General features: G+C 43.5%; 1 protein-coding gene and 1 long non-coding RNA gene across 2 annotated transcripts; one reads left to right on the plus strand and one right to left on the minus strand.

Annotated features, from left to right (window-relative positions):
* Positions 1-2531: 2531 nt before the first annotated feature.
* LOC146183631 (uncharacterized) lies at positions 2532-3359 on the minus strand. The gene is made up of 3 exons (XM_084608390.1): positions 3120-3359; positions 2860-3039; positions 2532-2777 (listed from the first exon to the last, which is right to left on the minus strand). The coding sequence occupies exons 1-3, from the start codon at positions 3357-3359 to the stop codon at positions 2532-2534; spliced, it is 666 nt and encodes a 221-aa protein (XP_084464516.1).
* Positions 3360-19639: 16280 nt separating this feature from the next.
* On the plus strand, positions 19640-24923 carry LOC146183632 (uncharacterized). Its single transcript, XR_014708783.1, has 3 exons — positions 19640-19758; positions 21928-22056; positions 22164-24923. It is a non-coding gene; the product is annotated as an uncharacterized LOC146183632 (long non-coding RNA).
* Positions 24924-25253: the final 330 nt, after the last annotated feature.

The following is a 25253-nucleotide window of genomic DNA, read 5'->3' on the forward strand; positions in this document are numbered from 1 at the left end:
TACCTGGGGTTTACTTTTAGTTAAACCTGGTAGGTTGCATATAAACAAAGCCGACATAGCTTCTCTTTCTGTTCTTTCTTTTGTCTTCTGCGGTGCGGCGTGGCTATCGACCGAGTTTACCCGACAGCTTGACTGTCAGGCCGGGTTTATGTGACAGGCTGAAACCTGGCGTAGTATTGCTTACGTAATAAAAAAAAATAAACACACTATACAGGAGGTACCAAAAATTATAGATACCTACTGAAAGATTTATTGTGACAATCAATATTTGTGCATTTAAAATCCTGAAAAATGCAAACATTTTATTAAATGCAGCTAGCTAACAAGAGTGAACTCAAACACGGCATCCCTTCACTTTATGCACGGTTACAATACAAAAGCACACTGCACAATTGAACCTTGCATAGTGAGGCCTTGTACATCGAATACATTTATTTGAAAAAAAAAATGGCGCCGTCCACGGGAAGACACGTACTTTTCCGGTGTTGTCGAAGGGATATTCTTGGCCAGCAGACAGTGATAACCACGTCGCTGACCCTCGAAATGTCCTGCAGTCATCAAAAAAAAAGAAGACAGACCAAAACCGCACTAACTATACTGAAATATTCCTGTCGCGAGGCCTATGTGATCGTCGCGGACATTTCCATTTTTTTTTCTTATAGATGCATGCATATTTCGAAGCATCTCGTCGCGGTGCTGTCCGAAAATCGTTTCGACAGCATGGGAAATGTAGGCAGCATATTTACTACACGTACAGCGTCGTCGCTTCGACGTGCTGGGCCATAAAGTATCGCGCTAGGCCTCTTTTTTTTTTTTTTTTATCTCTCCCTTTAAGAGGAATTCGTCGAGTGACAGTAAGTAAAGTTATATATTTCATACAACATGTGCATAATACTGCTGTACCGCTTATAGCTGCTTCCCTCGTGCATTATTTTAAGTCCCTGAGGACAGGAATCGCAAAACACGTGTAGAGTAGCTGCCGAAGCGAACGCTAGGCCTTTTTTTTTTCTCTCCCTTTAAGAGGAATTCGTCGAGTGACGGTAAGTAAAGTTATATATTTCATACAACATGTGCATAATACTGCTGTACCACTTATAGCTGCTTCCCTCGTGCATTAGTTTAAGATCCCAGGGCAGAAATCGCGAAACACGTGTAAGAGTACATGCCGGAGCGAACGCTAGGCCTCTTTTTTTTTTTTTATCTCTCCCTTTAAGATGAATTCGTCGAGTGACGGTAAGTAAAGTTATATATTTCATACAACATGTGCATAATACTGCTGTACCACTTATAGCAGCTTCCCTAGTGCATTATTTTAAGATCCCAGGGCAGAAATCGCAAAACACGTGTAAGAGTACATGCCGGAGCGAACGCTAGGCCTCTTTTTTTTTCTCTCCCTTTAAGAGGAATTCGTCGAGTGACGGTAAGTAAAGTTATATATTTCATACAACATGTGCATAATACTGCTGTACCACTTATAGCTGCTTCCCTCGTGCATTATTTTAAGATCCCAGGGCAGAAATCGCAAAACACGTGTAAGAGTACATGCCGGAGCGAACGCTAGGCCTCTTTTTTTTATCTCTCCCTTTAAGAGGAATTCGTCGAGTGACGGTAAGTAACGTTATATATTTCATACAACATGTGCATAATACTGCTGTATTATGCACATGTCGCGGTGCTGTACACAGCACCGCGACGAGATGCTTCGAAATATGCATGGGATTTATGAGAGAAAAAAAAAACAAACACGGCAGAAAACCGCACTGTGTGCACAATACTCCTGTCGCGAGGCCTATACATGTGATCGTCGGAGCAGCGTTGAAATGAAAGACGCGGGCGGCATGATGCTGCATAAGATGTCCCACGAGGTAAGCGGCAATTATTTAGGCTGTACAGAATCCATATTTCAGACGATTGTGCCGTTGTTATAGTAAATGGTGCTCACATTAAAAAAAAAACGACGTAACAAAGCCGTAATGAGCGCAGCCCTGTTGCAATAAGGCCTAGCGTTCGCTGCGGCAGCTACGCTTACACGTGTTTTGCGATTCCTGTCCTCAGGGACTTAAAATAATGCACGAGGGAAGCAGCTATAAGCAGTACAGCAGTATTATGCGCATGTCATATGAAATGTATAACTTTACTTACTGTCACTCGACGAATTCCTCGTAAAGGGAAAGAAAAAAAAAGAGGCCTAGCGCGACGCTTTGTGGCCGAGCACAGGCCTAGTGTTCGCTCCGGCAGCTACTCTTACACGTGTTTTGTGATTCCTGTCCTAGGGTCTTAAATAATGCACGAGGGAAGCAGCTATAAGCGGTACAGCAGTATTATGCGCATGCTATACGAAATATATAATTTCGCTGCGGCAGCTACGCTTTAAGTACAACGATATACTACGTGCAACATATCTAAAGAGAGGGAACTGGATCACGGGACTGCAAGCCTGCGGTCTGCCAGGAAACAATGGGGTGGCCCTGAAAAGGGCCGTTTGTATGCGCAGCGTTCCATCGGTGGCTTGCAGTGGCATGACAGCGTGGTCAGCAAAACGAGCTGCACTCTCCCGTCTCGTGGCCCTTCGCCCTGCATCGCCGACAGTGGTGGACAACGTACACCGCTCCTGGTTCTGCCCTTGACGCTGCAGCGATGTCGGAGCCGTACACTTTGACCAGGGCCGCGACGATGATCTTCGAGAGCTGATCGATGCCGCGACCCCTTGCCACGTGGTAACTGTCGGCCGCGTACAGACAACGCCTCGGCCGCTTCGCAGCATCCAGGAAACGGTGCTGCAAGAGTGTCGAAAAAATTGCGTTATGAACTCAACAATTTGATAAATGAGTAACAAACGAGAAAACAAAGCATTCTTACCTCAGGGTTCAGAATGCGCACGTCAGGCATGCGCCGCAGCGCAGCAGTCAGGCGCCGGTTCAGCTGCCGACGACGGGCGTTTTCATGCAGCGCTTCGCTCTCGTTTTTGAAATACCGCGGCAGTATTTTAAAAACCAACACCATCCGTGCGACGTGCTGCTGCAGCTGCCGCACGAGGTCCTGGAAGCACGTGGGGCAAGATGAACGGCACAGCACTTTTAAAGCAAATTGTGAGACGATTTTACGTAATTTATACGTACCTTGATGTTGGCGGCGATTTCCCGCGGGCCATGACCATTAGCGAGGTCATTGCCCCCTACATACAAAATAACAAAATCGGCGTGCAAACGCATCTGCGCGACCTTAAATGACAGTGAGGTGGCATCATAACCGCCAAAACTGAAAGTGCACGTCTCAACATGCGGCGAAAGCCGCAGGCGAGACCTGCACAAGAATTTCATTTGGCTATCGCCGATTATGACACCACGCAGGACCGCCATCATAGGAATTACGCGCCGCAGTGAGACCCACGAGCCGAATACGCGCCGCAGCGAGAACCACGAACCGAATGCCGGCATATCGCGCGCGCCGCCGGAGCGGCCGGTACCTAGGGATTCCCTAGATGGGTTAGGGACGAAAAAAACAAGCAAACCCAGTTCTCATTGACGTCACATCCGGTTAAGCATCGAGCGTGACGCGAAAACGTCACGCCAGGCCGCTGCGTGTCCACCAATCAGCGTTTCCAGCCGATCTACCCGCAAACGCTTCTCTCCCTAGCGCCTTGTGACGAGACTACTCATGGTTTCAGTTTCGTTTCATGCAGGGCTCGCATTTACGTTTTTTTCCCGCTGGTGTTTGTCAAAGGTACTCATGTTTCGGTGTCGTTTTCGCGCAGCGCCCGTATTTTCGCGCGGCTGTCGGCTGAAGTTCACGTAAAAATAACGCGAATTGCCGTCGGCTAAAAGTTCGGTCACGCGATCACGTTAATTTCGGTCCAGTGACCACTGCGCGGGCTTTTTGCTCTGGTGTTCTGTACACGTCGGTCGGTTACCGGTCACGTGTTACGTAAATTTCAGTCCAGTGGTCACTTGCGCGGCTGTTCTTGTTCTGGTATTTTCTGGAATCGTCGCTCTGCTCGGCTACACCCCGAAGTTTGCACTTCTCCCCATCCGCATAGCTCCACGCATTTCGTCCGGTGCTTCTGGGTTGTACGCACGTGCACTTGGCTCATCCGTTGCGCGCTGTGCTAGCCAGGGTGATTTTGTGCTTGGCGAACTTGTGTGTCAATTGCGGATAACTAGAGATGATGGACGAGCTCCCAGAGCCGCTCGAGCTCGTAAAAGATGAGCTCGCGTCAAAAGGGCTCGGATCAGTGTATCGCGCGAACCTGACAAACGAGGCAGCCGTCAACGAATGGCTGGAAGCCTACAGCGTCGAAACCAACAAGTCTTGGATTGTGCAAAAGGTTCAAAAGGATGGAGAAAGATACGTACTTTGCCGATCAGCCAGTATTGCTCATAGCAGTATATTTCAATCATTGTCAAATAATTTATTCTCGGCTAGTGCTATATGTGGGTTGAATTTCAGTCAATTTAACAAAAAGTGGAGCTACATTTCTCGCTTATACACTGGAGTCGAAAGTACACGAGCGCAATATATTAAGCGATAGTTTCCATGCAGACCAATGCAGTTAACTGGCAAGCGCGAGAGAAGAGGCTTTTGAAGGAAGTCATCACCTCGAAGCTAAATGACTAATTGTAGAAATGATGACACAAAGTGCTAGTCACATGCCGTCAATCTGATAACTTTCCCTTGTAAACGTTCGTAAAATCAGTTTACAGAAAAAAAAATCTTAGCCAAAGAACTTATACTGAGTGAACATCTAGTGAATATCTGCCGCAAATGTTAATAATATATCATTATAGTATACATTATAATGTCCACGTTGAAGAGAGCAGAAAGTGGACATGTACCGAATACCCACATATGCCCACACATCTCTTGATGAGATATTAAATGATATTCTGTAGATATGTAGCCAACATCTTTTTAGGGATCAGAGAAATTGCTGAAAAGTGCCAAAGAAGATAATTGTTTATCCAAGGTAAAAATTTCCTACTGGTTTCTTGCGGGGATCCTACTAGTTCCAGTAGTACTGGTTTATAAACACATTCCCCATAGCCACTGGAATCGGTAGCGGCTGGGTCTCCCTGCAGAAGGTCGGTTGGGTGCATTGGTTCTGGTGGGCCTGTTGACCTATGAAAATCTTGGTGCAGCAGCTGCCTAGGGCCGCACTATCAAAATGAAGACAAGGGCAAAGGTTTCATAAGTATGAATCATACTTTATTATTTTCCATGTCTACAAAAGTTCTGCAATCTGCGTGGACACTTTTGTCTTGCTGTGTGGTACTGCTGCAGGTGTTCCAGCTTCAATCAGATGTTGCAATGAAGTTAGCTGCACAGCAAGATTTTTTTCAGAAAAACATACAGCACCACACTACTTTAATTTGAATATCAACAATTTGGAAAGCAGCCATTCAAGAACAATGCATTTGGATTACGTTTTTGTACTTGCATCGCCAAGGGCTTAGATTACTTCCAACCAAAGCCATCATCTCAGCTTTTAGACATTAGTTGATGGCATGATACCCTGCCAATTTAACAGTCAAACCATTCCATATGTGACACACCACAAATTGTTAGTGCTGTGCTTCGCATGCTATACAGCTGCTTACAGTGCGATCAATCATGTTTCTGTCTAGTTTGAGCTTTTTCAGAATCAGTGCGTGGCGAGCCTGTGTATGCATTTGGACCAGAATATGAGAGTGAAAGTGTGTGCAATGACAACTGGTGCATGTGGAGAATATGCACTTCATGTGTTATGTGTCGACTATGCGAGACAGGTGCAATCCACTGTGTGCGTGGTCTTCTCTATAACTCGAACCAATTCACTGCACTACAACATTGCCATCAACCATTTGTATCCTCATTCTCCTTTTATTTCCCTTTTCTCCCTTCTCTAGTGTGGAGCAGCACGCTAGGGTCATATTGCTGCTGGCTGAACTCTCCACCTTTCTTTTCGTTGAATTATTTTCATCGCTATCTTGCTTATTCACTGTGCTTTTGGCCTCCTTGCAAACACAAATGTGGCTATTTGCAATTCAAAGTAGGTTCTTTGATGGCTGCATGGCTGCCCAGTGTCATTTGTAGAACTGAAGTCACATCTGCCACTTTTTCCTGCCAAAAAGTTGAAGGCATTTGCCAGTAAAACAAACTGCTTCTGCATAAATGGTTTACAATGTATTGCTTGCCGTGCATTTACTAAACAGCAAAGGCATTGTTTCACCTAAATTTAGAAGCAGTGTATTTCAGTTTTGTTTAGTATAGTGTCCCAAATTGACTTAGGCTTTGCAGGATTCTGTAGTGTAGGTCTCCGGCTCATTTTTGACCAATGATTTTTTTTTAACATGCACTGACATCACACAGTAAATGGGTGCCTTACATTTTTCTCTATCAAAACATGGTCACTATGGCTGGGATCGAACTCAGGTTCCTCAAATTTAAATGTCTAAAACTGGTTGTTTCATACTATTTCCTAGACGACTTTCATCGGGGTAGCCTTGTAGTACCTAATTTACTATAGCCACAAGTCCTTGTAGTACCCAATTTACTATAAACACACTTGTGGCACATGATGATGACATTAACAAGCGTTTCTTCGAAATGTTGGATTGCTAGCTGACCACTGTGCAAACCATAAGGGAGTGATGTCAAAATACTCTGGTTCTCCCCTCTTCAAGTGTTGCTATAATTTGTGAGCTTAATCCTTTAATTTTGTAGCAATGATTCCTTCTTCAAAAAGATTAGTAGGCATAATGGTGCATGTACAACATGTCACCTAATTCAGAAGCTTCTGAAGCGGCTGTAAGATAGTTTGGAATTCAAGTTAGCCAAGGTCACTTTGAGATGTATACAAGGAATAAACAGTTGTTGTGAAAACCAGCACTTATTTATTTGACTCAATATTGATCTGCACCATTCTGCGTAAGCATGTTATGGGGTGCCCACAACTTCAAAAATAAACACTGTTGTTTCTTCTTGCCATGACACTTGAGCAGAATACCAATCACATACATAAAGAGTTACAAAAAACAAATTACCCAGCATGCTATGCCACTGCCTCTGCTTAACAGGTGCAGTTAAGTTAGCTATTGTGCTCAACAAATGCCTATTCAACACAGTGCTCTCAAACAAGTGTGAGTACTTTAAGAGGGTGGAAATTCTGGCTGGTTGGTGCATGATCTGTGGCTAAAAACAGCGCTAACACGAGACGAAGCAGACGAAACAGCATCGTGTCCCCTCTGCTTCGTCTCTTGTCAGCGCTGTTTTTAGCCACAGAAGCGTGAGTACTTGGTTATCGAGTTCACCTAATATCCCACTACTTTCAGAATCAATAGTTTGACGTCGCCAAATTATGGGCTTCAGAAAATGGCGGTTGCCGCTATGACCAGGGCGCCGTAATCATGCGTGCGTTCACAAAACGAGAGCATGTTTTCATTTCAAGGATTATTACCGCTAATTTCAGAAAACTGGCTTCGCTGTTCCAGCATGTTGCCATATAGAAACATTTCCGTATTTAAATGCCGGAAACTGGAAAAAGAAAGAAAAAGAAACAATCCTGAGTGAAAACAGCTGCTCACAAGGTAGCATAAAATGAGAGACGGCCTTTGAGATGTAATTTAGCATCGGTAGTAGTCTACATTTGCCCTTGGGTAGGCCAGTAGCTTTAGCATCCTCAGCGAAGACCTCCGAGCAGCGATGCAGCATCACAGCAAATGTTGCACAAATACACCACGTAACCAAGTTTTTTTTTCTCTCTTTTTTTCCACCCTTTTTACCCCCCATATTCCAGCGGTGCTTATCTAAATATTGCAGTGCTACTAACCAAAGCACTTTCAACGATTAGTGGCTCCAAGGCGAGCTCCAATGGCGCTGCGCAAGCTTTCTTGGAATCGACACACTTGCACATCCAGCACCAGCACAGTCGGCATCCAGCATGTTTAGGCAGCAAAAGTTCAGCAGTCGTGGCTTCACAAAATCGCTTGCTGTCAGAGTCAAACACCAGACTTCGAGACGACGGCCAAGACACTTGTTTCGAACTGCAAACATCACAGTATCCAGCATCCAAATGGCACGGCTTGGGCCACTGCATTTATAAAGCCTCAAAACTGCGGCCGCAGCACCCCTTAAGCCACAGGCACTACCACTAAGCCATGGTAGAAGGATACGCGTTTGTCTGGTTAACCAACGCCCCAACGCCAGCGTCGGCGAAGCAACGGCGCGAGCGTCTGCACCGCCATCTTCCTTTGGCATAACAAAAAATAAAAACAAGCAAAAAACAACTTAAAGGAAGTGACGTCGGGTCACGTGCTTGTGCGTCAGAGCGTCGTCTGCTCGAGTGCTCCTACGGGATATGGTTTGTCAATACGCGTCCCGGCTACAGCCAACACTGTATCCCGGCGGACGAAACGTGCTCCCGGTCCAGTACAAGTAGTGCCTTTCGTTAATCGTTTTTAGCTTTTCGTACATCATGTATGCTTGTGTTTGGCAAAAGCATGGCATCTCGCTGCTCATGGCGCTGCCTCGCACGAGAAGCGAATAACCGCTAGCACACTGAACACTGGGAAACCGACGAACAGAGGCCTCTTTCCTTCCACAGAAACGACTGAGTGGAATCAGCCATTCAAAGAACACTGCTGTTTACACTGAAAGTGAGGCGTTGAAGTATTGCGTGTTAGAGGGTCGGTATCATGCAAACCCTAGAAAGAAAAATAAAACTTGATGCTATGAAAATTATCGAATGAGGAGAAGATGTTGCTACGTGCCGCATAAATGTATGGCATGATATGAAGATTTTACGAGTTCACAACAAAGATGAAAGTGGTAAAAGAAATACTAAAATTCAGCTCTGCAAGCACATGATAAAGAATGCATCGGATGCTAAACTGTAGTTTATTTACTGGTATCAGCCTAAATACATTGCTGTTGGTTTATTTTCCACATCTTAGGCAAGACAAGAAAAAATGTTATAAAAGTGCGAATAAACCAATAAACTTCGACTTTGCTGCCGCAGTCCCGTTCAATCATCATACACTACTTATGCAAAATAGTCCAGCCGAGGGAGGAAAAAAAACGGTTGGCGGGGTGGTAGCAGCTAAAATTACCCCACCTTTGCCTTTTGTGCTCCCCTTTCTTTTTGTTGGGTTCGTTTATTTTATTTGCTCGCTCTTTTCGCTAGACTTGCTCTCTTGTTTCCCTGAGTGACAAACTAACGCTGGCGGTCAGAAATAGCAGTCCTGTGTACTTCACCATGCCCGGCGTGTTCTGTAAGGCTGGAAACAGCGACATCGGTATCGGTGTCTCTTTGCAGCTACCTATTGGATCGGCAATTATCAAACGAAGTGTCTGCTACGTCCGACGTACCCATTCGATTCTCGTAAAGATACGGCGGACGTCGATATACAGGCTCATGGCTATATGCACGTCGAACGCGTTTGTCACCGCGACTCCCGATGAGTATCTAAGAAGAGTTCATCCATTCTAACAGAGATCACGGATCACGCTCTTCACTCAGGATTGTGTACGGCAAGCATCGCTTGTCACGCATCTGCAGGCTATGCGACGTACTGCACCAGCTCCACCAGTTGGCATCGAGATACGCACATAGCAGCTTTCGTTTCGCGCTAAACTATCACCTCGATCCGCCTGTAATAAAAGCGAGCTATTCCTAGCATTTACGCTGCGTTAGGCCCTGCATCGACCTCCGAAGATCGAGCGCCGGCACAAAACACACACCTCGCCGTGCAGAACATTCGGCCATCTAAAGTATGTATATATGCTGTATGTGACATATGTCATATGCTCGTTCCTCACATGCAAACAGAGAAAATAGAATGATCCTAGTTAAATCCTTCCATTAGCTTCTACCTCAGAGCTGTAGGTGGCAAAAGACACGCCGAATCTACTAGAAGCCTGCGCAGTTACAGCGGCGAGCTGCACGTCGACTCGTCGAGATGAAGACCCGCTTCACCGCAACACGAGTGCACAACCGGAAAGCCAGAAGCGCGAATGATCCATTTCCCTACAAACAGCAATGGTTTTTGGTATTTAGAGGAAGTCTAGGCAAGTACTCAGCCTGCATCTTTTTCTCGTCGTTCAATTTTGCGCACATGTAGTTTAAACGCCCGCATGCTCGAGGTTAGCGTGACCCGAACGAGCGCGGGAGATATGCATGCGTCGCCGGACTTCGGTACGCGATAGAAAATGTGAGCTGCACATTTCGTTACAGACGCTGATTCTTGGAATTGTGCAGAGAGTGTCATGCAAGCGATCGTTGCTACAACCACACATCCGTGTTCCTACGGCTGGCCTACCCTGATGCGCATAGCTCCACTGAAGAGAGGGCGGATTTTCATAATATTGGGTGCAAAATCGATGGTATACCAGTTCTCAGTGGAAAAATTCTGCCTTGACCATGCACAACTCATTTAGGTGTGGTCAGTAACTAAAAGTTTGAACAGTTCGCCTTTCAAGTCCGCGGTCAGCGCTGGTCCGGCGGAGCGATTTTCCACGCTACATCGCTGTCTTGCTAGAAAACCTAAATAGGCGGCGTTTGACATTCAGCTTCATTTTGTGGGCCCCGTAAAGTAAAGCAACGCCTTCAGAAACGCACTGTTCAAAAATGACTTCTCTTTAACACTTTCACTACAGGCTTTCCAACAAAGGTGAACGCTGATAAGACACTCGAGTACTTCAGTCGAAGCCAAACACCCGCGTGTCTTTAGAGATCTGTAGAATCGCCTTCACGGTTTTTAAATTTATGCTACCATTTAGAAAATTTCACTTTCTGATCGCTGGGACATTAGACCCACATGACAGCGCTGTCACGTAAATAAGGACCACACAGACTGAAAGCTTATAAGCGTTGTGTTGGTTTTAATGATGCATACCCGACTAATGCGGCCATGCACCAAGAATAAGGTTTAATGTATTTATTTTGTGTGTAATGACTAGTGTTCTTTAGGATGTGGCTTGTTCAGGAACGTTGAGTCATTTTAGGAAACCAAAAATGCAGGGAATTCGGACTAGTGCAGTCTCTCCTAGGATCATGCTGGGATGGAAAAGGATGTTGCAAAATTGTACAAAATGTTCTCCTCCTTTTTTCTCGAGTCTGGCACAGATGTAAGTAAGACATGGTTTATTGTTAGTTCATATCCACACTCCTTGCATATTGGTTTGTCATCTTTCATAAGTATGAAGCTGTGTGTCATGTGTGGGTGTGTCTTTTGTGAAGATTACCTGAAATATACTCCATGGTGTGTTTTTGATGACTGCATGATTTCCATTCCTCGATGACAGGTTTGACAAAGTTTAGTTTTTTGTTTATTTCAATGTTTCAAAAATCCTGCCATTTCACTCTCAATGTTCTTTGTACAAGCCTCTTGGTATCTTCATGCAGCATATTCACCCTCTGTAAATTAACGTTGTGGTAAGGTAACCTGGTTATTTCTTTTCATCACCTTTCAAGACAGCTGTCCCGCTTTCATAAAGTGTAGGGCTTCTGACGACAGGAACTCCTTGGAAGTCATAATGAGACCCATAATCATGAGCTATCTAAGGTATGCATATATATGCCCATCGCTCAGTGGAATGGTGCCAGCACGCTGTTAGAACCGGTCTTGTGGTAACAACAACCATTGTCTGAGGTGGCCCTTTAATGGGCATTGGAGTGCCATGCAACTGCAGGTACTGACAGAACTCTTGATTATGCTATGTGATGATGCCGCCCTTGCATGCATATAGGTGTACATTTCAGAATCTGCAGTGCACCACTTGACCATTTGCCACCAATGTTTGTGCAAAAATGTCTTTTTCATGCATGTTAGCCATTATGATTAACAGACACACCCTGTGCACAAGCCAAAAGTACCACGAGCCAACTGTCACGAGACCACACGACATGGCAGGAGCTGTTAACTCGAGCTTACAAAGTTATTTTTTGAAATATGTTGCGGGACGTTTCAGCTTCAAGTAAGAAATCTTACTCCAAGGCCATGGAGGCATGTTTGTACAGCTTGGTTAACGCGAGGCTTACTGAGGTCTATGCCAGGTTGCCTATCACATAGCAGGGCCGCCTACGACCATATGCTAATGAGTATGTGTGAGATAACAGAGACATGAACTAAGGAATTAGTGATTAAGTTTGTAGCAAAGGGCATGTAAATGAATGGGAATCCACAGTGGGATCTGCTGACAAGAGCCATTAATGCAGGTGCATCATACCCTTACAGGTGGAGATTAGGTGCCTCCCTAATTTTTTGTATGCTCAAGGCTTTTCATTTTCTTCATTCTTCCAGGTGAGGAAGATGTGAAAATGATAGCATCAAGAATGCCCGAGACCATCGTTAACAAGGATGCTGATCTGAACAGCTTAAAAAAATATTTCACAAAAGATGGGTGACTAGTAATGCTGGCAACAGTTGAAGCTAAGTGGAAAGGCATGAAATTGAAATGCAACAAATGCAGATATGTTGCGAGACAACCAGCCTGTGGTGTGCGACATCTGTCTCTGTTAGTTTGATCAAGTGATTGGCTAAAGCAGATGGGGCTTGTGGTTTTTTTGTTTTTTTTGTGAGAAGTGCAGTCTAGTAGCATAGATGCAACCTTGCCAATTAACAATTGGAGTGCAGTAAGTGCATTGCTTTTTTTTTGTAACATGTTCATTGTTTCCATGCAAATATTATAACTTTCTTCCAAGAGGATGTTAATTACATGTGAATATAATGTGTAATAAAACTCGTTTTTTTTTGCTATGTACTTTTTCTTGTATACATTAGTTCTGTGAAGGAAATGTAATGGCATGCATTTTATTACTTGACCCCATTGTGCTGGCTCGGTAGTTAAAGTGCTTGGCTGCTGAACCCATGGATGCAGATTTGATTCCAGCTACAGCAGAGGCATTTCAATAGAGGCAAAACAATAGGCTGTCATGCACTGTGCGGTGTCAGTGCATGTAAAAGAACCCCACTTGGTCGAAATTGTACAGGAGGCCTCAACTGTTGCGTCCCTCATAGTTGTTTTAGGATGCTAAACCACACATTATATATCACTCTGATTAAAATGCTATTCATGGTCAGTTAATCACACACAAAATGACCAAATTTTTCTGCAATGGACAGCAGCTGTTGTACAATTTTATTTTAGTCTTCATGAAGAATATCACACTGGCTCGACATGGCTTTCTGTAGACCCTTGATATGTCACAATCACACACCCAATTATGTACTTATCTATGGGCACCTGTGCATGCATGGAGGGAACATTACTTTCCATTTGTCAACTGAAATGCATGATTCACATCATTCTTGTAATTCAACTGCCTGCTATTTGAACTGTTTAGCAGTGATGCGAGTTTCAAAAGACTGCAATTAGCAAATTAATCCAAGCGGGAAACCATGCCAATAACTGCTTTGGTTTCATCTTCAACAACTGTTTGAGAACTACAATTAGCCAAATGTTGTGCAACAAAGATGAGAGGTTCCAAAATCTAAAAAACAACACATCCTACATGTGGCATGTAGGGTTTCACATCCTAAAATGACATATGTAGCTATGAAGAATACTGCAGTGGAGAGCTCTAGATAAATTGACTCCCTGGACTTTCCACTTTGCGTTGACATCTCGCAGGAAACAAATGCGTTTGCATTTAGCCTCCACCAAAGTGAGGCTGTTATCACTGGGATTAAATATCACGACCTTGGGGCAAGCAGCTGTACCTGTCGCTGAGATGTCGCAGTGTGTAACCTTTCCAGCATTACAGCTGTCACATGCATGGCAGATATTCATGTTCAGCTTTGGACAGAGAAGTTTAAAAGTGCACCATTTGAGTTTGTCTAGCATCACAAAGCAAAAGAAATTAAGGGAAAAACTAAAAAAAAAGAACATAATACATTGAAAAAGCACCAGTTATTAACACATAAACCATATTCGTTCCTTTATTAATGATAAAGTGGCCTTCAACAATAATACAAAGCTTGAACATTTAGGAAGATGCTATGTCAGGCAGCTGATATTTCCCAGAAGCCTGAACCATTTCACCTGTAGTAATGCGTACCTCGACAGTGTGGGCTGGGCACTTATTTTTCTGTCTACTCCAACATGCAATAACTGTATCATGTGCATTCCCAACAACTTCGTGCAAGGCCAGGTTAATGTATTGCTTTTTTTTTTTTCGAACCTTCAAAACGCACTAATGTAAACAATAGGCGTGTACTTTGTATAAACACCAGATTTTCCGAGTTTTGAGCTCTGTAATCCATACGAGATGCAGCTCATGCTGCAAAACACACTTATCATCAATCAGTAGTGAACGGCTGGGTAGTCGTGCATTGGAGATCTGCAGGAGTAAACATTAAGTAACGTCACCACGGTTTACTTACAAAAGTGGCCATTGGTGGCTTAGCTGTATTTTAGTTTCCATACTTTTGTAATCTATAAAACTTCTACCATAGAAAAAGCCTGTGTTTCATTATTAGAACACAGTATTCATTGGTATAGACCAAGTTCATTTTGCCCTCACAATCCCCTAAGTTGTTCTCATTTAGATGTGGATAGATCAAGAAAGCTGTGCATACAGTACAGGCAGATGATAAGGGGGGAGGGGAAGAAACCGTAATGACATTCATGGTGAGCTTTATCATATTGATCGTATTTATATGCTGTGAGCAAGAACGTTCTGATGCATTCTAGCAATGCGAGGAGGAGAAAGCTGTCTTATTGAAAGGTCAGGACACTGATTGTGGGAAGGTGTTGCTGAGAGGTTTGCGATGAGCAGAGCCTGTTTAATTCATCAGCAAGCCTCACTGCACCATAATTACGATATGACATGAACGGCCAACACTATTAAGTGTCGCTGACATATTCATGTGTTGTATGCATAACCAGTGTAGGTCATTTTTGGTTGCTGAGTGGGCTTAAACATATTTTTGATGTGATACCCAAAATGTGAGCTTTTTTTTTCCTTTTTTCGTGCAGACGTCCGTGCTTAGGCTACACGACCACCTCTCTTGCATATACTCCGGTCGACAGCTGGCAGAGATGCCCGTTTAGGTAACTTTTGGGTCGTCGAACATCGGACCTTCACATTCGGATGAATCCACCGTCAACTGATTACAGGAGAATGATTCTCTCCTTGCGCCTCCAGGAGAGAAACCTAGCACATCTAATCTGACCCCTTTCCTGGCACCTACACGCCCTTTTTTTTTGTTGACCAAAGGTGTTGCTGTATATATGAAATAAATAATTGAAGCAACAAATAAATCTCGGCAATCTGCAAAATATGCTTGCACATTTAATGCTATTACATTTAACCTAGCGACCACATTTCGTGACATTCTGTGAATTGCAATGCATGTCTGCTAATTATTGCGATTGCTGTATGTGCTGTACCAGTGTACCCGGGCAGCTGTTTTCCCTCTTTGTGGTGAAGTTGCCAGTCTTCTCTTGGAGCAAAGATTGTGTTACCTCAGAATATTTTCTCACATGCATCAGTGCATACTTTGCTTGAATGCTTCAGTGCACCCTTTTAAAGGGACACTGAGGACAACTCCATTGAGTCATTGGTCTCGGTAAATATTTGATTATTTCTCTCGTTATGGCTGTGTTGTCTGGCAGCAATTGTGGCATATAATATTTATTGGTGAGAAAATTTAAATTGGAAGCCTTCCCATGAGTCAATTCATGATGACCTTGCTGAAAAGGACGTGTCACTGCCAAATTAGAGTGGCTCATGAAACAATATATCTTGCAGTAATCTGCACCAAAACTTCTGTGTGGAAGCATTCATTTTACTTGCAAAATTGGCCGGTAATGGCCGCATCTTTGTTCTGTTTCTTGGTCTTTCCATCCTTTTAAAACCTCTGCTTTCATTTTAAGTGGTCTCTTTAATGGTTTGTGGGGTTTAACGTCCCAAAGCGACTCGTGTGGTCTCTTTATTAGAACACTGTATCTTAGCGATACAGGAAAACTGCTTTCCATCCTCCTTAGTGTCCCTTCAAAGGAATCCGACAATAAAACAATTCACAATAAGTATTTCAATATGAATTGCAATTTGCCTGCTTTGCCCCTGTTGCTACTAGGCGCTTGTTTTACTTCACAAAAGGAGCTTTGTTTAACAAAATAAATACAGTGTAAATTTCACTGGATGACTAATTAACCATATTAACTACTCCCTCTTGTGTAAACTCACTGAACACCTCAAATGTGTTTCGTCAGCACTTCATTACCTCTGGGCTGACATGAATGGCAGCTATGGCATGTGGTTTTTATGGTAGGCAACCACCTTGGCAAGAATGTTGCTTTGTGAGCTGCGTCGATTAGTGTCTGCCCAAGACTTGGACATCACTTAGGAATATGCGCGGTCAGCAGTGGGACGGTGTACATTGCACATGCGTTGGCAGTCACTTTTTCAGAATTGCAGCGTTGGAACCAAGGACCATATGGCATCACCTTGGCCTGCATGCATGACAACACAACAAAAACAGGACATAACTCCACCTAACTGACAGGATTAAAATCTCCATGCAGGCCTTGTGCTCAACACATCACTAAAGGCAACAAGCACTGTTTTCCATGTCAGTCACAGCAATGGTTATAGCAAAGCTACATTCACTGTGTAGTGTTTAATATTTTTAACAGTGCAAATTTATGCAGTTTTGTTACTCTAGCAATGATTTACGTACATATACCTTTTTTATTCCATAGCTGCAGTTGGCTATCATGACATATGGAGTACTTTGTGACCACCCGAGGGTATTGTATGTCGTGACATCGAGATGCATGTGTGTATTTTGACACTACACAACCAATATGCAGTTCGCAATAAATGTTCCGTCTTGCGCTGGCAAGCAGACTGCTTAAATCTTTGAAGATGCAACAGATCATTAACATGATTGTGTGAAACAATATGAAGGGATATGAGTCCATATCTTTGCAGCTTTCACAGCTGGCCTGTTTTCCCTAAGGCAGAGGAAATAATTACTTGGCAAACTTTGTTTTTGCCGCATGCTGCAACTAGTCGCAAAGGCAATGACTGGACAAAGATGGAATCACGAAAGCAGCACTGTTTAGTTATTGTTTTGACACGTCTACATGCTTGTCTACAATGATAAGCACAACAGGGCAACTAGAAATAACATCGATCGAATAGGATGCTGTGGGATGTTTTCTGGGAAAAAAAAAAACTACAGGAATTCAACACAAGAACTGTCTAGAGCTAGAGCAGCTGGAAGATAAATACTGTGCAAAAATACCAGGACTTTCACAGCTTGCGCTTCGAGCCTTCAACTTTAGGAGCAAAACTAGAGGCAGGACAGCGTCGGGAGATGTGGAGAGCATTTTTTCTTTGCGCGGGCGGTCTACCTCCCGGGACTCCTAAGTACAGAAGTTTACTTGAAAATGTACCTGGGTTCCACGGTTGCATGACTAGTCCAGTAGGCCGGCAGCGAGTCGCTTGAGAGCTGTGATGAATAGCTGGCCTTCCCGGTTGAGGTTCTATTTCCCCGTTAGTCCCGGGCTGGCTACCACACCGGAGCTTCATAATAGATTAGCTGTGCCAAGCTGCCTGCATCAATTGGACACCAAATTCCGTGTTTGTACATCCGATAAAGGCAACGAAAATCGCAAAATAATTGCCCTGCGGATACACTAACAGACCTCTTGAAATCCAGGATAGAGAAGCAATTTCGTACAAATTACAGGTCTTTTTATACTGGTATTTCGAGGTGATTAAAGTTTACCACTGTTCCTAAATAGTGGTGTCCAAGTCAAGGACAATGATAAAAATGACAACGAGATTCCATTCAACGACGCACTCGATCGGAGATGAGTTTTTCACATCCCATGTGTTGCGTTACTTGCGCTGTACACCTCAGTACAATTGTATACGTACATTCGGATGATTCAAAGGCAGTGACTCGTATAAATTTCGGGAAATGCAAGTAAGTACATGGAATGCTGACCACACCAGTTACTTGCAACATACTGCAGGCATGTTCCATCGACAAGGGCGGGCTGACAGGCTTGCGAACTAGCGTCGCAGAGTCCACAGGTCGGAGACGGTGCTATCACAGCATGCCGCTTGACGAACAGCAGTATGCGAGGCTGAGCTCAAGGAGTATTACAACAAGTGGAAAAGGACACCTGGGAACACGGCCACACACGGCCACTCGGCTACGATATTCAAACTACGATGCAAAGAATCCCGTCCGCCACCATCGCCACAGTCAAGTCCGGCTTGCGAGCGATCTGGCCTGGTGCGCCTTGGGTGCGCTGCAGCTTTGGCCGTACATGTGGCGTCATCTGGGAGGCGCCGTCGAGAAAGGCGGCTGTCTGGATCCGCAGCAGTGGGCAGCGTGTATATGCTGTGTTCCGATTTGTTCCTAGTTCCCCGTAAGAATAAAAAAATAAACGCCGACTGAAACAAGAGCCTCTACTTGCTGTTGTCTTTATGGTCATTTCCAACCTGATATCGCACCCATTTCTTTTCGTTTCGGCTGCGCATTTCCCATGTTGTTTTTTTTTTTTTTCAGGACTGCGCGCTAGGTTTCTTTCAAGCATGCGCACGACCGATCGCTTGGTTGTATCGAGTGCGCGGCATGCGAGAAAAAGAAAACGGGGTACTGCTTTTTTTTTCCTGGACTCAGCTGAAGCCCTAAGAGTTGTACTATGCGTACAGGCTTGGAACCAGTGCTCGGCACGTCTTCGGACACGGCCTCCCACTGAGCACAGAATATCTTGTAGCTGTCTTGATATGTCTATATTGGTCACATATATCTTGAGCTATCAAAGACATCTACAAGACGTCGCTTGGTGCTAGTCTAGAAGACATCATCGGCAAGATGTCTGGAATCTGTCTAGTGAAGAATTTTTATGTCTTCAGCTACGCAAGATAGTTATTAGCCGGCTAACGCCAGATGTCTTCTAGAGTTCTGCTTCAGAAGTCTACCATACTTCCTAACAAGACGTTTCAGGGTCACATATGCGCCTATAGTGCAATATGTACACAATTTAACTGGACGACACTGTTCTGCATACTCTAAGTATAAATTGTCGAAGGTTTGTTCTAGCAATTTTTCAGCTTGCAAAATACTGTATCCAAAGTGCCTGCGCTTTTGAATTAAGCATGCAATTTGGGCTGTTTCCAGCATGCAGGACCAATATGGCACCAAGAAATGCTGTTTAGGCGATGGGTATCTGAACATAATGTACAAAAGCCGCTGACACCTTCATTTCTGCAGCCGATAGCCACACGCGTACTGTGTTCGACCTCACTCGGCGCAGTCCAGTCCGCCGGAAGACTCCAAACTCCGAGTGTTCACAACGACAAAGTAAGCTAGCGATGTATCCGTGTGTGATAAAAGCCAGTAGTTCGCACAGAGGAAAGATTTGCTGCGCCGATGTTAATACGGAACGCCAGCTATGCACGATCCGCCATTCCCAAACTTCGCGCGCCGTGGCCTTTTCGCACCCCTCCTCTTTACAGCGAGATAGAAAATAGTGCGCCAAAATAATTACGCAAGACGCAGGTTGTATTTACCGTTTTGAAACAAATACGTCATAAGCAACAGTTACATTTTACTTGTATAGCTTGTTTTATGAAATATATTTCAGATTTCTATTGTTTTTAAAGTTATTGTATCAATGCGCTGCTCGGAGCTGGCCATTTCAAATTTTCGTCGTGTCTAGTCGTGTCTGCACGACTAGGCCGTTTGTTTGTGACCGCGTTGAAAATGTATCCCGCACAGCGGCTGCTACTTCTGGCTGCAAGGCAAGCTTCGCTGGGTGAGTAAGAAATTGTTTCTTCTAAATGAGTCACTTAATGGAGCAGTAAAGTGACTGAGTGTTTTCTTTTTACGATAAAAATGCTGCAAGGACCGTTGTTTGCATCCGCCGGCGCAGGCTGTATGGGCGAGCAAGATAGCGCGCGCGGACCGTTTAGTCAGTACGAAAGGCGGTGTTTTATGGCGCATCTATAGTTTTGTGCATGCAGGAAGGTTTTTCGCTTGTAATTCTACTCGCCGCGTTTCGTGAACTGCCATTGGTGGCGGAACCTCGCGATGTAATTCTTCAAAATGAGCTTGGCGATCCGACGTCTTTCGTTGATTGCCGCTGGTTCTAACACTTTCCCAGGAAACACAACTGAGCACGAAAGTCTGCATGCTTAGTGTGGCCTTCACTCTGCAGCAAGATACAGAAAATACGCACCGTCGAGTGGAAGCCGTGCATTGTTTCTCAGCCTGCAGAGCTTACGCGCTAAGTTATGCCGCGGTTGCGAAAAAGAAAGAGAACGATCTCAATAAGCCGCCTTAGAGGGGAGGGTAAGGTGCATTCTGGCCACAGCGACTCTCCCAACTGCTAGCAAAATACTCTCGGCCTGTTCACAGGCACAAGTTGAAACACATAGCGAGATAGGAACGGCGTACGAACATTCTGCAGTGATTTAATTTTAATAGTTCATAAAATGTTTACAGTCAGCCATTACATTGCCGTGATTAAGTGGTTTTACATTTTCATATAGTCAGAAAGCACAATTTAGTTCTTTTTAAGTTCCTGAACTGCATGCTGTGTGATGTGCTGGTGCTCTATTTGCTTTGGTCCTCAGTTTTTTTTTTTTTTTATTCGCGGAAATGTTTTAAGAAATTAAGCTTCAGTTGAATTGGTACAGAAAGAAATCGAAAGCAAATCTTTCAGACGGACCTCATATAACGAAAAGCCTATTATAATACACAAAAACATATCAATTTCATTTGTTTTCTTGCTTCAGGGCCAATAGACTCTTCCTATCCAGAACTGGGAAAAGAAAAGAGAGTACTGAATCATAACTTACTTTTAAGGCGTATAGAATGTAGCCATGTTATAAATGGGTTCAGTGTATGCCTTCTGGCTGTCCTCAACAACAAAGCTGTGACTCCACGCAAACCTTTTGATAGCATATGGACTCCTCCCGAAGTGAAGGTGTTTGGCATCAAAGGTGAAATACCTTCATTTAATTTCAGTTCAGTTCAGTCATGTCCGACTCTTCGTGACCCTATGGACCATGTCACGCCACGCTTTCCGGTCTCTCACTATCTTCCTAGCATCACATAACTTCCTCTGCAGTGTCTCGAGGATGCCATCTAACCATCGCGTTCGCTGCCTACCCCTTCTCCGGCGACCCTCAACCTTTTCCAGCATCAAATCTTTCTCCAGCGACTCCTCTCTTCTCATCAGATGACCAAAGTAGCTGAGCTTTAACTTTAGAATTAATTAACTTAGAATTAACTTTAGAATTTAGAATTTAATGCTCTTTTTCACATTGTGCTGTTGTGTCTGTGTTTGGTGCTCTTGTTATTTTGTGTCTGCGGGAATTTTCATGTAAACAAAACACTTACCCAACAGCTCAAGCAAGTGAGCTATGCATTCTTTTTTTTTTTTTTGCTCTGGGTGCATGCTCACTGTTTAAAATATTGCCTTCATTTGTTCTAGGAAAACCTGGTGATGCATACATACGTAGGTACCTACATATATACATGCATAGATACATACATAGGTAATGCATCCATACATAGATACATGATACATAGATTTATTTCTTCTCTACATATGTCGAATGAAACACTTAGTAAACTCAGAGGCAGGAACCTTACCCAGCATAGAAAGTGACTCTCAATAAAAAAAGAAATGTATAAATCAGAAAAATGGTGGTCCTCTTCAGGTGTGTCTGTTGGTGAAGACAAGAAAATGTTTTAGCCTTCGAGGTCATCAAGGAGTTATTAATATACATATATTATACTCAGCACTATTTTGTGCTGCTAGTGCGTGTCTTGGTTAAACATATTTCTATTGTGTACTCAGTACTCTCAACCTTATGTGACATATTTTGAGGTTAAATTCTTATCCTATGTTTTGTAGTCAGTGATTTGCTTTATTAAACTTCACAAGAAATCTTTAAAGCATTGCAACACCTTGCAGGTTGCCACCACCTCCACGGCTGCCTAGCAACTATCCTTTTCCTGTCTGTGCTGCAAACACAACTTAGCAATGAGGGCCACAGGACTGACATCTCACTGGGCAGTCGCGGGCTACTGACTGAATACACAGGTATGGTTTGACTGTGCCAAAAACTTAGAGTTGCCAACAGTGGGACTTTTTCCTTCTGTTTGGGAGCTCATATATCTAAATCGTGCTTTTGATTTTAATCCTGGCAGGTGTGACATGGAAAGCCTTCAACACCAATGAAACTTAGTTTTGCCGACGTCACAAAAGAGTGGTTGGTGTTTGCCTTGTGACAAAGACCAAGTCCACATCTAAAGGCGCTGCACAGCCACCATGAACAGTGCCACAATAGCAAGCAGCTGGGATCAAGGCACCTTCTGTGCTCATTTACAACTCAAGTTTGAAGCTTTGTAATTTTGCAAAGGTAGGCCTCCAACAATTGACAGAGAGGAGCCTCCCAATCAATTGAGCCACAAAGGAATTCCCCCTTTCATGGCAGTAGGTGACAAAAAGAGGCAGTGCAGCTGGTGTTCAGTACCGATAAAGAAAAAGCTGCCCAGCCTAGTTAGCTGTGGACAAGGGCTGAAGTGGTACCAGTGTTGAGAACGATCTGATTGGCAGAAAAGCCTCCTTTGAGGGATATTCGCCCCTTCATTCTTAATTTGTAACTGACTGCAGTGGATCTGATAGCCCTGGAAGTTTTCTTTTTTTTTTTTCAATTTTCTCTGCCCTCTAGGGTTGTACAGAATAACAGATGCACAACCCATGCCAGCTCCCTCATTTTACGATGCTTTCATGCCAGAATGTTGGCAGTGGTATTCAGACCTTGTTTTTTTTTCAATGCCTTTTCCCCATGCATAATAACAGGCTATTTAGCGTAACACAGTCGCACACAAGACAGAGGACACCATCAGCACTTACAACTGTTCAGCGGAAAGCAGCCGATATACATAGCCTACTCAGGTGATGCGCACGGGTACAAGGCAACATGGAAACAGCACCATTTTGTCAAACTATGCGTGAGAAATTTTTCTTCAGTCTCATAAGAAAAACCAATTTGCTGCTGACACAGCTGTAACCTGCTTTTTTATATGAAGGGCTTCTAGTGTTTCATGAGCCGTTACCCACAGTTTTCACAATTGGTGCAAACCCTACGGTGCAAGAGAAGTCGCTCACCTTCATTGTTAATGTCTTATGCATGTTCCCTAAGTTGGCCATTGACGCAGAATCCTGCTTGTGCAAAATAAGATTTTTCTACATGACAGTAGAACTTTATAGACGGTGGTGCACTTTACGAAATGCTGGCCATGTCTCTTCTGACAGCCGACCTGTTTGCTTTCGTAGCTTATGTGATGGCTTAGCTGAGCAAGCTTTCAGGGAGCAGAGGATACCATCTATACATTAAACAGGTTTGAGCTGTGTCAGTGACACTTCAGCTTTTCTTTGAGGCTGAACAGATATTGCTCATACCTGATTTGATAAGATTGGTGCTGTTTTCCTGTTGCCTTGTACATGTGCACATCAGCAGTGAAAGCTATGCATCGACTGCTTTCCCCTAAATAAACAGTTGTAGTAAGTACACGTGGTGTCTTCTTTCTTGTGTGTGTCTGTGTTATGCTAAATACCTTTTTTATTTCTGAAAACCAACTATCTCAGCAGTTAACTTCCTTCTTTTTATACCAGCAGAATGTGAAGAGCAGCACCGTGTGCAACACTGAATTTTATTCTCTTTTTTTTTTTTTTTTTGCTGTGTCTTCTGTACTCCTCGCAAGCTGTTTGCTGCACTACAAAAGGTAAGGGCAGTTGGTGCCATCATGGCTGGTTCATGCTGCCCTTATCTTTTGTAGTGCTGCAAACAGCTTTTGATATGGAATATAGTGGTTGGTATGTACAATGACAGGGATGCGAAACTTTTGCTCCTTCCTTTTTTTTTTCCTTATGGTGCCTTCTAGTGTTTCTTGTAGAGTGATGTATGACCCTTACCTGCTACCTTTTCCTTAGTACTTTTTAGTTATGATAGTAGAATGTAACTATGACAGGCATGCAGCCATTGCATTTTTTTTTCAGTGCATTCTAGTCATGCTAACAGGAACAGCAGCAGTGAAGCAGTCTTGGCTTCTTTTTTTTTTTGCAGTGTAGATTTTTTAATGGAATTGATGTCGTGCCTATTGCTCAAGTGTTTGTGCAGTTTCTACAAGATGTATGTATGACCAGCATTCAGTTGGTGACATGCATGCACATATAGTATGAAATGCAACACGTGATGATGGTCCTTTGTGAAAGCGCCTTTTTCTGTATACTGAAGCTTTTTCATTCGAATTTGTTGCTTTGTTTTATTTTGTACAAACATTATGCAGATAGTTCGTTCGACCACTCAACCAGTTTTGTACACTTTTGCATACCTATCCCTGTTTATTTCTAGTCATTTCCTGTTCTTGTTTGGAGTATGGATGTTGTCATTCTTTTGTAAAAAGATCATTTTAAGCTTGGAGAGAACTGCATTATTATTTTGTCATTTTCATACCACTTGTAGTGTCTAGTTTCTGTGCTTGTAACTTCGTAGCGCATTGTTGAAAAAAAAATCAAATATATGATTTACACATTTTGTTTCCTAGCACCTTTTGTAGTTATTGCCGAATCTCCCAAAGAGCACCCAACCATGGCTGTCCACCGTACAGTGTGGCATGTTTTGTAACAAAGAATGTGTACAGTTCTCACTTACTGTTTGCAGTTTTAATGTCTGTGAGAATGAATGGCAATGTGCATCATTCTTTACGTGTCATGTGTTCATGAGTTGGCTCTTTCTGGTGTTTTCTTCCTTGGTACAATATTAGGCTTCAGAGAACCACATTTTTTCATTTGCATACTGTTGCTTGTGGCTTTCCTTGCTTTTAACATGCATGAGATTAAGTTGCCTATTTGCAATGTATAATGTTGAGGAAATTAAAGAGTTCTGTAGTTTACTCATCTCATTTTCTAGCATTGGGTGCAGTTACTACCAAACTTTCTAAAGAGCACCTGATGGCCATTAACAGTGAAATGTGGCACGCTTTGTAATAAAAACATACAGTTCTCATTACTAGACAACAGTTGTAGTGCGTGAGTATTAATTATTTACAATTGTACATCAGTTTAGCTTGCATCATAACTGAATGTGTGAAAGAGCACTGTGGGTGTGTGACGGCAATGCAGCTTTAGTTGTAGTAGCATCTGGTGAGACTATATTTTTTGTCTGGCAGTGGTGTTGAAAACCTCTACAAATACATAAGCATTTCAGACAGTTTTGCGAGAAATAGCAGGGA

The sequence above is a fragment of the Amblyomma maculatum genome, chromosome 7, assembly GCF_055883805.1.
Source record: "Amblyomma maculatum isolate TAMU_Amacu chromosome 7, ASM5588380v1, whole genome shotgun sequence".
Classification (NCBI taxonomy): domain Eukaryota; kingdom Metazoa; phylum Arthropoda; class Arachnida; order Ixodida; family Ixodidae; genus Amblyomma; species Amblyomma maculatum.

Bases quoted from the DNA above. Each gene is read 5' to 3' on its own strand.
- LOC146183631 (XM_084608390.1), bottom strand. From the start codon at position 3,359: ATGGCGGTCCTGCGTGGTGTCATAATCGGCGATAGCCAAATGAAATTC. The intron at 3,040-3,119 runs GTACGTATAAAT...ACGTGCTTCCAG, and splicing joins AAATCGCCGCCAACATCAAG to GACCTCGTGCGGCAGCTGCA. The intron at 2,778-2,859 runs GTAAGAATGCTT...ACACTCTTGCAG, and splicing joins TGCGCATTCTGAACCCTGAG to CACCGTTTCCTGGATGCTGC.